This window comes from Podarcis erhardii (assembly GCF_964252035.2).
Source record: "Podarcis erhardii genome assembly, chromosome: 7".
Lineage (NCBI taxonomy): Eukaryota > Metazoa > Chordata > Lepidosauria > Squamata > Lacertidae > Podarcis > Podarcis erhardii.
The window spans coordinates 12296761-12308925 of record NC_138511.1 but is presented as its reverse complement, the minus strand read 5'-3'; the positions used below and the strand labels follow the sequence as shown (position 1 = coordinate 12308925).

Below are 12165 nucleotides of genomic sequence, written 5' to 3'. Positions count from 1 at the left end.
TGGCGGGGCAGGGGGAGAGTGTCTGCTTAGCCACTGCATTCTGCGTGGTACATGGACCCAGCAGGACTGAACTCTACCCCCACCCCACCCATCAGGAGATATTGGCCAGTGGAACCAGCTGACTGTCAGCTGCCTGTGGTTTGGCCTGGTGGGTCTGGGGAAATGGCCTCATGTGGAAAATTGGGCCCCCTGGCAGAAGGTTAAAATGAATTCGGGAGAGGGGTGAGGAATCCTTAGGATGCAGCACAGCCGCATGACGACGGAGCGTGCCCAGAGGGATTGGCTTGTTTTGACTGATTGCCTATAAGACACTCTGCAAGCCTTTTTGGCTGAAGAGCCAGGGTACAAGTGGTCTAAATAAATGAAATAATAAACGAATTTGAGGATATGAATACTGTTTTGGAAGCAGCACTGTCTGCTTGCTTCTGTGCCGTCTTCAACATGCATAGTTGCAATCAGATTATTGCTATTTTAAAAACTAAGCCTACAGTGTTCTGTCTGCTCTAGCCTATTAAAAATCTGTCCTACACTTTCAAATGTTTGGATCAAGGGAGCATGAACAACAGAGTTTATTCCACAGTTCCTGTATTTTCATTACTGAAGGATAGATTGATGCAGGAAAGTTGAATTTTGAAGACTTGGCCTTGAAGCTTGCACGGGTGACTATGGGCAAATGTTTATGGGATGGCCTTTGCGATTTATCCCATGAGGATGAATGACAGGATTGTATTGATATGATGCAAAACTCCTTTTTTGGAACCATTGAAAATTTAGAAGCCCTGGGAATATCAGATTGTAGCTGGAAAACCCACTCTGCAATATCCAACCTCCTCCTTGCCTCTGTGAGCAGACCAACAGATGCGTATATTCTACAGCTCAAACTAGAATTGTCTCCTTTTCAGTCATTGAAGAGGGTTTTGTGAAGCTCCTGCGGGCAATAGTTGAATGGACAGTGTCCTCACTCAGCGCATTGGCCAGCCTGGAAAGGACAGTCACCTTAAACTTTTTGAAATCTTGGCCCATGAAGACATAAAGAACAGGGTTCATGCAACTGTTGGAAACAGCAATGGCCGTGACAATTGGTATTCCATTCTCAAGGACGGCTTTGCTGAGAAAGTGGTGCTGGGTTTCCATGAGGTTGAGCACATGGTATGGGCACCAACAGAAGAAGAAAGTCATTATAATGGCAATGATGATTCTCAAGGGCTTTTTGGACTTGGCAAGGCGGTTTCTTTTCAGGCGGACAATAATGACAATGTAACACACTGTGATGACAGTCATTGGAACTATGAAACCAGCCAGGAATCGCAGAATGGTGACTGTCTTATGCCTCTTTTCATCTAGATGGTGGTGAGCTGGAAGGCTGGACAAAGAGTAGTTGTTAAAACAAATGACACGATCTTGAAATGCTGCTGTGTCCCGAAAAACAAGGGCAGGAGAACTCAACAGAAAGCCAAGAACCCAGATGAGGGCACACAGCAACCAAGCAATCTTAGGATTCCGGTGGTTTTGAGACCAGACTGGAAAAGCCACCGAGATGCAGCGATCAATGCTGATCATGGTCAACAAGAACACGCTGGTGTACATATTGAGAATAAGAAGGAAGGTGTTGACCTTACACATTCCTTTGCCAAAGACCCAGTGGTAGCCCATGGCGGTGTAGGCAATGTTCAGGGGCAGGAAGACATTGAAGAGGAAGTCGGCCACCGCCAAATTCAGGAACCAGATGGCGTTGACCGACTTCTTCATCTTGAGCGTGATGACGGAAATGACCAAGCCGTTGCCCAGGAGGCCCAGGATGCAAGTGACCGTGAAGATTAGGAGAGCAAGGATTCGAGTGACGAATGTAAAGTCTTGGGCTGATTCCTTCGTCCGGTGGCTTTCATCAGTGGTGACGTAGTAGTCGTCATTGTAGTAGCGGCTTGCGTCGTCGTAGTAGTCCGTAAAATTATCAGGTAGATCCATGACCTGTTGGAACACAGATTGGTGAAAAAGTTAACTTTTTGTAAGCACCACTTGCAGGGCAGACTCCAGAAGAGAGGAGCAGAGATAGCTGGAGCCCCCTAAATTTGGCCTTGGCAGTAGACTCCTTGAATGATTGGGGAGAGCTCTATTCAAGCATGTTACTTGCATGTAGTGCCTCTATGCAAGTGGGGATGAGCCCTCTAAGGTCAGTGTGGTGTAGTGGTTAAGAGCGGTAGTCTCGTAATCTGGGGAACCGGGTTTGTGTCTCCGCCCCTCCACATGCAGCTGCTGGGTGACCTTGGGCTAGTCACACTTCTCTGAAGTCTCTCAGCCCCACTCACCTCACAGAATGTTTGTTGTGGGGGAGGAAGGGAAAGGAGAATGTTAGCCGCTTTGAGACTCTTGAAGGGGAGTGAAAGGCTGGATATCAAATCCAAACTCTTCTTCTTCTTCTTCTTCTTCTTCTTCTTCTAACAGCCATGCCATTACACCCACCACTCTGCACAGGTTGGAGGGCAAAGTTTGGCTTGCCCAGATTACCTGTATGTTGCCTGCATAGGTGAACATGATGCCTGAACAGGTTTAGAGACTGCAGCTGTAGACAAGAGAGGCTAACTGACAAAGGAGAGGGAGAGTTGCAGTAAGGGCCGGCTCAAGACATTTTGCTACCCAAGGCAAAGGACAAGATGGGACAAGAGATACACAGTAAAATGCTTCATGGGAGATATTTGTAAGAGGCGCATTGTGTGCTGATTGGCTAAGCGTGGAGTGTGACAGCTGAACAGGTTGTGGGGAAAGAGTGAGCTGGGTTTTAGGGGGAGAAGGACAAGGATGGTGGTTGTGGGTCCTGAGGATTAGGGGATAGGATTAGCATTAGGGTTTGCGTTAGGAATAGGGTTTTAATTATATGTTAAAATACAAAGTATCCCAACACAGGTATTAGAAACAAATCACAAAAGAAGCTGCTGTATTCAGCTTTTACTGGAGTAATAAAGTTTTGCTGTTCCAAGCACGTCTCATATTTGGCCAAGCTATCAAGAGATAATGGTGTTTTTGTGGTGGCAACAGAGCACCAGTAATTAGGAAATGGCTTGATGTTTTCGAAGGCCAGAACTGGGAGCCTTCTATTTATTTATTGTCCGATCTTCACCCTAAGATCCCAGGGTGCGTTACAGAATTAAAACACAATATTAAAAGCCAATTAAAACAACCTGCAGCCATAAAAATGAAGCGGGTCCTAAAAATACATGCCTCAAAATAATTTTGCAAAAAAAAGTAAGAGTTACAGAGAAGGTATACCAGTTTTACTGCATATAAGACGGGAAGATATAAGACTGCATATATCCAATGAAGATTCCAAGCCCTACAATCCTGGAATTCCTTCCACCAGATCAGCTCTCTCACGCTTGTTATCAGTGGTTGTGAAACTCTGAGTTCATTGGAAGTGTATTTGGAGTTTTCCCATGGAAATATATAAACATGTGAATCTACCTTTTACTGAGTTAGAAAACTGTTCCGTCTAGTTCAGCACTGACCACACTGACAGCTCTCCTGAGTTTCAGGCAATAACCTTTCTGAGTCTTCCTGCATACAGTTCTATGTTTGCATGAGTCCTGTCTGTTGATGCTGAGAATTGAACCTCAGACAATACAAAACAGACGCTCAGTCCAAAATCAATCAGGGCAGTCAAGACACCTTTCTCACCACTGCAGATTTCTCTTTGCAATGCACAGAGGAGTGCTGGGAGTGTTCTGGATAAAGGACATAAGGAGATTAGTGTGGCTTTTCCTTTACCCTGGAGTGGTTTACAAGTCAGATGATGATAACTAATAGCATCATTTGCAATATTCAAAACTGATTTCGAAGACAATAGAGATGTGCGTATGAAGTGGTATTGCAGCCTGACCAAAAACCCAACAGTGTGGCTGGGAAAGTGAGTCAGGATGAAGCATTCTAATTTACAGCTCTTTTCCTTTTGTCTCCAGCTGAATTCTGGGCTGAGACCAGTGAAGTTTTTTCAGATGCAGAGGCACAGTTCTCCAGGGCCATAGGGGGTTATTGACCCCTTACTTAATTAAGTCCTACTGAGTTTGAGGGCCCCGGTGCCATCCTATTTGTGCTTACTCAGAAATAAGCCCCGCTATATTTTCTGTGTTTCTGAGAAGTTGTCCTTTTTAATGGACTCATTAGAGCAGTGGTGTCCAAACTTTTTTCAAAGAGGGCCAGATTTGATGAAGTAAAGGGCCATGAGGACTGACCGAAGGGCTGTTGAGCTCTTTTTAGGATTGAAGTTGTTGAGGTTTTTTTAGGATTTTACCTCAGGATATAAACTGCCACAGGGGCTGGATTAAACCAACTGGCGAGCCGGATTAGACCCCCAAAACATGCCTACATTAGAGGGTGTCTGGAAGCAAAGCTGTGAAGAAAGTGTTGGGAAGCTGCCGGGGAGACGGGGGCATCAGGCAGGCCCCCAGCTGCCTCCAGCCACCAGCCGACAGCTGGGCGAACTCCGGTTCCCGGAACAGCATCAATCGGCGACATGAGCCTCCAAAACATTCAGAAGCTGTGCACGCTGTCATCAGCAGAGTGAATAAATCCTCGCAACGGAAGTGGTGGACAGAGACATGTACAAGCATTATTTACAGCATTTATTCAGCATAGTTCAGGAACAAAGGAAAAACATGTCTGCTTCTCTTCGTGTCCAAGCAAACAGCAGATAAAGCAAAATCAATATACAAACAGAAGTTCCCAGCAAACCTGTGCTGGAAGTAAACAGGCATGTGACACACAACAGTCATGCCTGTTCCTTTTAAGGTGGAACGGAACTATATCCTAACATCCTCCCCCTTTCCGTGTAAACCGTAGTACCTGTGGTTCAACCCAATTGCAACCTCTGTACATAAACCTTAAGTTGCTCTCTGGTAACAACTTTAGACAACAGATCTGCAGGAATTTCATTTCCTGGCATGTAGGATACCTGAATGAATCCTTTCTGAATACACTCTCTTGCACGATGTAACTTTATCTGCAAGTATTTGGTTCTTTGCTTGCAACTTTCTGAGTTCAGCAAAGCCAAACAGGATCTATTGTCTTGATACACCTGTATAGGACATTTCACAGAAACCTTGATGTCCTGAAACAGCTGCATCAACCATTCACAATCCATGAGTGAAAATGATAGAGCATTGAGTTCTGCTTCACAGGAACTTAGGCCTACTGTCGTCTGCTTTTTGCACAGCCAGTCAAAGGGGTTGCCGTGGTTTATGGTCCTATCACCTCCCCCATCCCGCAATTTTGCAGTTGCAGGCAATGTCAGGGCAAAGCCCAAGAAGACACCCCCCCCCCGTGCCTACATGGCAAGGCAGGCAGGCTGGCTGTGGTTCCTCTGCCCTGTCAGAGTTCGCGGAGTTCTTCCCTCACCCACAAGGCTGCCTCAGCACATTTGCTAAACCACCAGACAGTGTGTCCCAAATTAGAAGCCTCCAACTTCCTGACTCAGCTGCCGCCCACCATGTTAGCAGCGGCGAGAAGACAAGCAGGCAGCAAGAATGCCCATGTCACAGGGCCAGGGAACAACTCCAACACGGTTTTCGTAAGGGAAAGTCCTCTTGTTTTACAGTGGAGCAGCACAAAACAGGCTATTGAAGCAGCATTTTCAGTCTGTGTGCCAAAGGGGGCCTTCTTGTCTCCGACATTTCAGTGCCAATGAAAAAGACAAAACATTTGGTTGCCTGTGAATTGTAATTAGAGGTAGGTAGCCGTGTTGGTCTGCCGTAGTCGAAACAAAATAATTTCCCCCCCTTTCAGTAGCACCTTAGAGACCAACTAAGTTTGTTATTGGTATGAGCTTTCGTGTGCATGCACACTTCTTCAGATATCTGAAGAAGATATCAGATATGATATTTGAAGAAGTGTGTATGCACACGAAAGCTCATACCAATAACAAACTTAGTTGGTCTCTAAGGTGCTACTGGAAAGGGAAAAAAATTATTTTGTGAATTGTAAGGCAGAGAGCATCCATTGCACAAATGAACCGATGTTCTCCTCCACCCCTACTTCTTATTCTGTAATCTACCCCATGATTTGTAATCCCCCATGATTTGTAGTAGGGTTGGGATGCATTTTAATGCATACCTAATTCACATGTCCCTAAACAACACAAGAAGGGGAACTACAGCTGTCCTTTAACATTCACACACAGAATCATAGAATTGTGGGGTTGGGAGAGACCCTGAGGACCATCTTGGCCTACTCCCTGCAAGCAGGGAAATGCTGGCCCAAGTCACCCAGTGAACTTCATGGCTGAGCAGGGATTTGGACACTGCCCTCCCCCCAGGTCCTACTTAGTTCAGTGGGTGGTGCTGTGGTCTAAACCACTGAGCCTCTTGGGCTTGCCGGTCAGAAGGTCGGTGGTTCAAATGCCTGCGGAGGGCTGAGCTCCCATTGCTCTGTCCTTGCTCCTGCCAACCTAGCAGTTTGAAAACACACCAGTGCAAGTAAATAAATAGGTACCACTGCAGTGGGAAGGTAAACGACGTTTCTGTGCGCTCTGGTTTCTGTCACGGTTTTTCGTTGTGCCAGAAGCAGTTTAGTCATGCTGGCCACATGACTCAGAAAGCTGTCTTGCTTAATTTAGCGTTTTCTTTTTGTAACCTTTAAAACTGGAATAAATATTATATATAAAAAAAACAAAAAAACCCCAGAAAGCTATCTGTGGACAAACACCGGCTCCCTTGGCATGAAAGAGACATGAGCGCCACAACCCCATACAGTGGTACCTCGGGTTACAGACGCTTCCCTTGGGTTGCAGACGCTTCCCTCAGGTTACAGACACTTCAGGTCACAGACTCCACTAACCCAGAAATATTACCTCGGGTTAAGAACTTTGCTTCAGGATGAGAACAGAAATCGTGTGGCGGTGGCGCAGCAGCAGTGGGAGGCCCCATTAGCTAAAGTGGTGCTTCAGGTTAAGAACAGTTTCAGGTTCAGAACAGACCTCCGGAACAAATTAACTTCTTAACCAAAGGTACCACTGTAGTTGCCTTTGACTGGACTTAAGTGTCCAGGGGTCCTTTACCTTTACCTTTTACTTAGTTCAGCATTCCAACCACATCAACACACGGGCATCTCCCTCCCAAAGTCAAACTTCATCATATCCAAGGCTGGCCTTGGCACCTGAGAGTAAAAATCCACTAATAATTAATTAAACAACTGACAATTTTCAGCTCTTCCATCACGCCCCTCTCTGCTTCATGGTGGGGCTGGCCTTCCCCGTATCCTTCCCAAGCTAGATGGAGGACCTTTTCCTTAAGTAGTTAAAGCACAAGCCTCTATCCACCTGTCCCTTCTGCATCTGCAATCCGGGCCCTTTCCGGAGTGGGGAGGGTTGGGGTGCAGTGACGTAGTGTTGGGGTGCCCTGGGCGCACATAAGGGGGTGTAAACCAGGTGCCAGCCACAGAGATCCAGCCCATGTGCACCCGCCCATCAGTGGTGAGGGCTGGGGAACGTGAAGGATGCTCTTCAGCTTCCATGCCCCACCCCTGCCCGGCGCATGAGCCACCCCACATGCTGGGCACTGGCAGACAGTGCTACGCCCCTGATGGGGTGGAAGCAGAAAGGTACCAACATCAGAACCCGAAAGCAACAAGCCGGAATAAACACGCAAAGAAACTTTGTCATTGGAGTTTGGCTGCGAGGCAGTCCGGACATGTAATTAACGGCAATCGCAAGCAGATGTGGAAAGAACATCTGTCGGGAGGTCTCACACTCCCACTGGCTGGCCTGAATTCCTGACGCTGCTCATAAAGCCCAGCGGCCAACAGAGTGGTTCCTTTACCAAAGTCAGAGATGGCTCTGTTCCTTCCTGGACGGAACTTGATGTAGCCAGCACCCTTTCCTCTTCGCAGCCAGCTGTGTTCAGACTTTCTGCCGTCAAATGCTTCATACTTAGACATTAAAGCATGGAGATAGCACGTCTCCAGCAGTTACATCACCTTCCGTACTGAATGAGCCTTTGTGTTTCTTTTGGCCCTCGTGGAAGAATCCATAACATTATACAGATCTCTGGTGTAGCTGCCTTGGGAACACTGTGTACAGCACTGGTTGCCTCACCTCAGAAAGAGTGAAGCAGAGTTGGAGAAAGTTCAGGAAAGGGCTACCAAAATGATCAAAACCACCCAGTCCAACATTCTGTTCTCGCAGCTAGCCTTCTCTATTTATAGTCTCTCATATACATGGGCTGTGGAACTAAAGAAGGCCAACTTTCATAGGTGAGCTTCAAATAAACAGGAAATATCGCATTTGACTGCAGGCCTATAATTTAGCTCAATTATGGGGTTATGGGGTGGGGGTGCGGAATCCATTAGTCAGAAGAAACTGAAAGGTCTTTTAAGGCAAATATCTATCCAAAGGCAACAACCTTTCAAAATATGGCAGCACCTTAAAGACATTTATTACGGCATCAGCCAGGGCCCATTTTGTTGGCTACATTTCATCCTTGGAAAGATGACGTAGGCCTGAAGTTTGAATTCCCCACACCCAAAGCCAGAAGGGATGAGATCCTTACATGGACGGAAAGAGAGAAGTGGCAAAAAATACAAAGCGTTATAGGAATTCAAATATACAGTGGTACCTCGGGCTACAGACAATTCAGGTTACGCGTTTTTGGGTTGTGCACCGCACTGAACCCGAAAGTACCGGAACAGGTTACTTCTGGGTTTCAGTGCTCGCGCATGCGCAGAAACACTTAATCACGCTTTGCACATGCGCAGAAGTGCCAAATTGCAACCTGCGCATGTGCAGACACGCCACTGCGGGTTGCAAACGTGCCTCCCACATGGATCATGTTCGCAACCCGAGGTTCCACTGTAGGATAAATGTTGATAACTGCACAAGGTAAACACACATACATAAGTATACAGACCACATGTCTAAAACAGTACAGGAGAGCAATCCCAAAGCCATCTTGGCTCTTCTAAAGACTCTCAATATTTCCTCTGCCTCCTTAATCCTACTTGCCCGAGAAAATGTAGGCAGATAGCAATCAGGGGAAGGGATTCCTCTCCTATATCTATCAACCTCCTTTGTATTAATTGTCATTGTTTGCCCAGTTGCTCCACATTGAGCGATGTCTGACGGGCATCCTGATTGTCTTATCAAATGCTAATGTTTTGTGCAAACTGTGTCTGGAACTATGAATCTGGAATCCTCAGGAATATCACCCCTTGGCCTGATATTCCTCGGACTCTGAGCCAGAGGAGACTCAGTCTGCACCGGATCCTTTGCCTCAGACATCATCTGAACCAAGTCTGGGGCCTGATTCTGAAGAGCCCCAGTCTGCACAAGTTCCCCTGCAACAAGCACCAGCTGGGCCAAGTCAGGGGCCTGAGCCTGCCCTGGGGCTCCAGATGCAGGGATTACTTCATTGCCTCCAGCTGGGCCATCACTTACAGCTGCTCCACTACCAGTTTGGTCAGGGGAGGCTGAGGTGGCCCCTGGGTCTAGCAACCCGCCCACATCTCCCGAGCTGCAGAGACTAAGGTCTGAGAGAAGGAGAGACCTGAGTACTCGCAGGAGGAGTGCTCGCCTTTGGGCGAGACAGGGAGGTGAGTCACCAGGGGATCAGGACCAGAGGCTGTCAGACCCCACTCCAGGTTGCGGGAGCAACATTGCTGTATGCCAGATCCTGCCCCTGTCCTTGCCTGGTTTCCTGCCTTGACCCTGTCAGACTGACTCCTAGCGGAACTGTTGGATTCTGGACCAGACCTGGACTGCGGTTCTCGGGTTACCCCCGGGCCCAGCACAGGTGACTAATAACCACATTTGGTTATACTCTGCCTACCCAGTCTGAGGCAGCAATGCTTCTGAAAATACCAGTTGCTGGAAAACACAGGAAGGGAGAGTCCTCTTGAGATCGAATCCTGCTTATGGGATTCCCATAAAGGGCATCTGGTGGGCCACTGTGAGAACAGGATGCTGGACTAGATGGGGCATTGGCCTGATCCAGCAGGCTCTTCTTAACGTCCTTATGAGTTGCAGTCCATTTGGACTTCAAACACCTGTTGATTCTATTCTCCATTTCACCCCAAAGCCTTGAGAAAGACCTACAATACAGTGGACGCTCGGGTTGCGAATGTGATCTGTGCAGGATGCACATTCGCAACCTGCAGCGTTAGCAACCTGCAGCGGCACGTCTGCGCATGCGCGGGGTTGCAATTCAGCGCTTCTGCTCATGTGCAAAGCACGACTTAGCATCTCTGCGCATGCGTGACCGCTGAAACCCGGAAGTAACCTGTTCTGGTACTTCCTGGTTTCGGCAGTCCGCAACCCGAAAAAACACAACCTGAATTGTCTGTAACCCAAGGTATGACTGTACAGCCCTTTTCCTCTAGGTTCAAATACAGTGGTACCTCAGGATGCGAACGGGATCCGTTATAGAGCCCCGTTTGCATCCTGAAGCAAACAAAACCCACAACTGCGCGTCTGCGGGTCATGATTCGCCGCTTCTGCACATGCATGTGACATCATAGCTCAGTTGGTTAGACCATGGTGCTGATAACACCAAGGTTACAGGTTCGTTCCCTGTATGGACCAGCTGCATATTCCTGCATTGCAGGGGGTTGGACTAGATGATCCTCAGGGTCCCTTCCAACTCTACAGTTCTATGATTCTATGATTCTATGATCATTTTGACCGTCTGTGCAGGCGCGAGCGGCGAAACCCGGAAGCAATGCGTTCCGTTACTTCCGGGTCGCCGCGGAGCGCAACCCGAAGGCACTCAACAACTTCAACCCGAGGTATGACTGTAGATGACATGTGAGCGTCAGTCCTTCCCGGGAGTGGGAAAGACACAATCATGTTTCGAGCAACAAAACAACAAAATAAAATTGGACGAGATGTGGTAGAAGCAGGAGGCCAACGTGATTGCAACGGCCTCATGTGATGTTCCCCAAATAGACAGCTGGAGACGTCCATTTCTGTTAACTTCCTCCCATCAAGCCATCCTATTGCTCATTTTCCACCTGGCTTGCTAGAGTTGTCCCTCCCTGCCTCTGTCAAGGACTCCATTCACATTCCGAAAAGATATTGTTGCACATCAGCCCAACCTTTGAGTGGCAAGAGACTCCCAAGGCTTCCTGCACTTACCCAGGGTTCAGTGTCCTTGGGATAAAGGTCCACAGAGACTGGTGTCTTCAGGATATACCTTCTACCCCCACAGATACAGGATCCAAAGAATCGGGAGGAACTTGGGGCATTATCCAAACGGACCCCCACCCACCCACAACAATATTTGGAAGGGTCTGGCATTCAGATGGCTGAGAAGACTGCCAAAAATATAACCTGTTTCCTAGACGCAAACCTAAAACCATGCTTGGTGAACAGACGAAGAGATGCTTAAGACTAATCCAGATTTGCTACCACCAAATTCTGAGGCAAACTGATGCTCACTGAATTTGAGGGTTTTCATATCAAGCCTAGCAGAGGTCTCTTGATCAAAGGCCTTCTGATTGACTGCGATGTTTTCACCACCACAATGGCTTAAAATTCAGAGCCAATCTACCCTTGATGCAAAACAAAGTGGTAGACCAAACCACAGAATTCTGGACCGCACAGCTTTAGGTTAAAACTGGAGAGGGCACATTTTTAATGTTCCCTGCATGGAGAAATCTAGCACAGCAGGGAGAAAGGTTTCATGCGTCCCTCTCCCTGACTTGCTACTTTATATATTGAAATGAGAAGGTTGGTGTGTGTGCGTGTTTTAAAAAACATATCTCGTGAGGAGCATTTGAATATATGAGTCACCACTTGAGAAGCGCATAATTCAGAGGACTGCTCATTCTATCTCTCTACAGAAAGAGCAACCAAAATGGCAAGGACCCACTGCCCCAGATCCTCTATCTGACCCCAACCATGGACCGGTATGTTTCTCCCATTCTTCCTTCCATCCCACTTTCCCATTCCGTACTAGCAATCTGTCACAGCTCTCTAAGCCCCAGAGTCTGTTTATCTTTCAAGATACAATATAGACTTCTCTGTTTGTTTTCCAAAGTCATTACTTTCCAGAATGGAGATAAGGATGTGTGCAGAGTTTGGGGGTGGGGGAGGCTTTTGTGAACTTAGCATCGCTGGCTCTGCTCAAAAGATATCTGGAACAGAGGGGGAAGAAAAGAAAAACAGGACCAAAATCCAGGGTTCTGAGG

At 47.4% G+C, this 12165-nt stretch overlaps 1 protein-coding gene across 3 annotated transcripts in view; it reads right to left on the bottom strand.

The window, feature by feature from the left end:
* Nucleotides 1–537: 537 nt before the first annotated feature.
* The window catches only part of CMKLR1 (chemerin chemokine-like receptor 1), a 34719-nt gene continuing 23091 nt past the window's right edge, over nucleotides 538–12165 (bottom strand). For all 3 annotated transcript variants that reach the window (XM_081871245.1, XM_081871244.1, XM_081871243.1), the window contains one exon: nucleotides 538–1968. In XM_081871245.1, the coding sequence (XP_081727371.1) occupies nucleotides 877–1965 (1089 nt within the window). In that variant the 5' untranslated portion in view covers nucleotides 1966–1968 and the 3' untranslated portion in view covers nucleotides 538–876. The remainder of the gene's footprint in view (nucleotides 1969–12165) is intronic.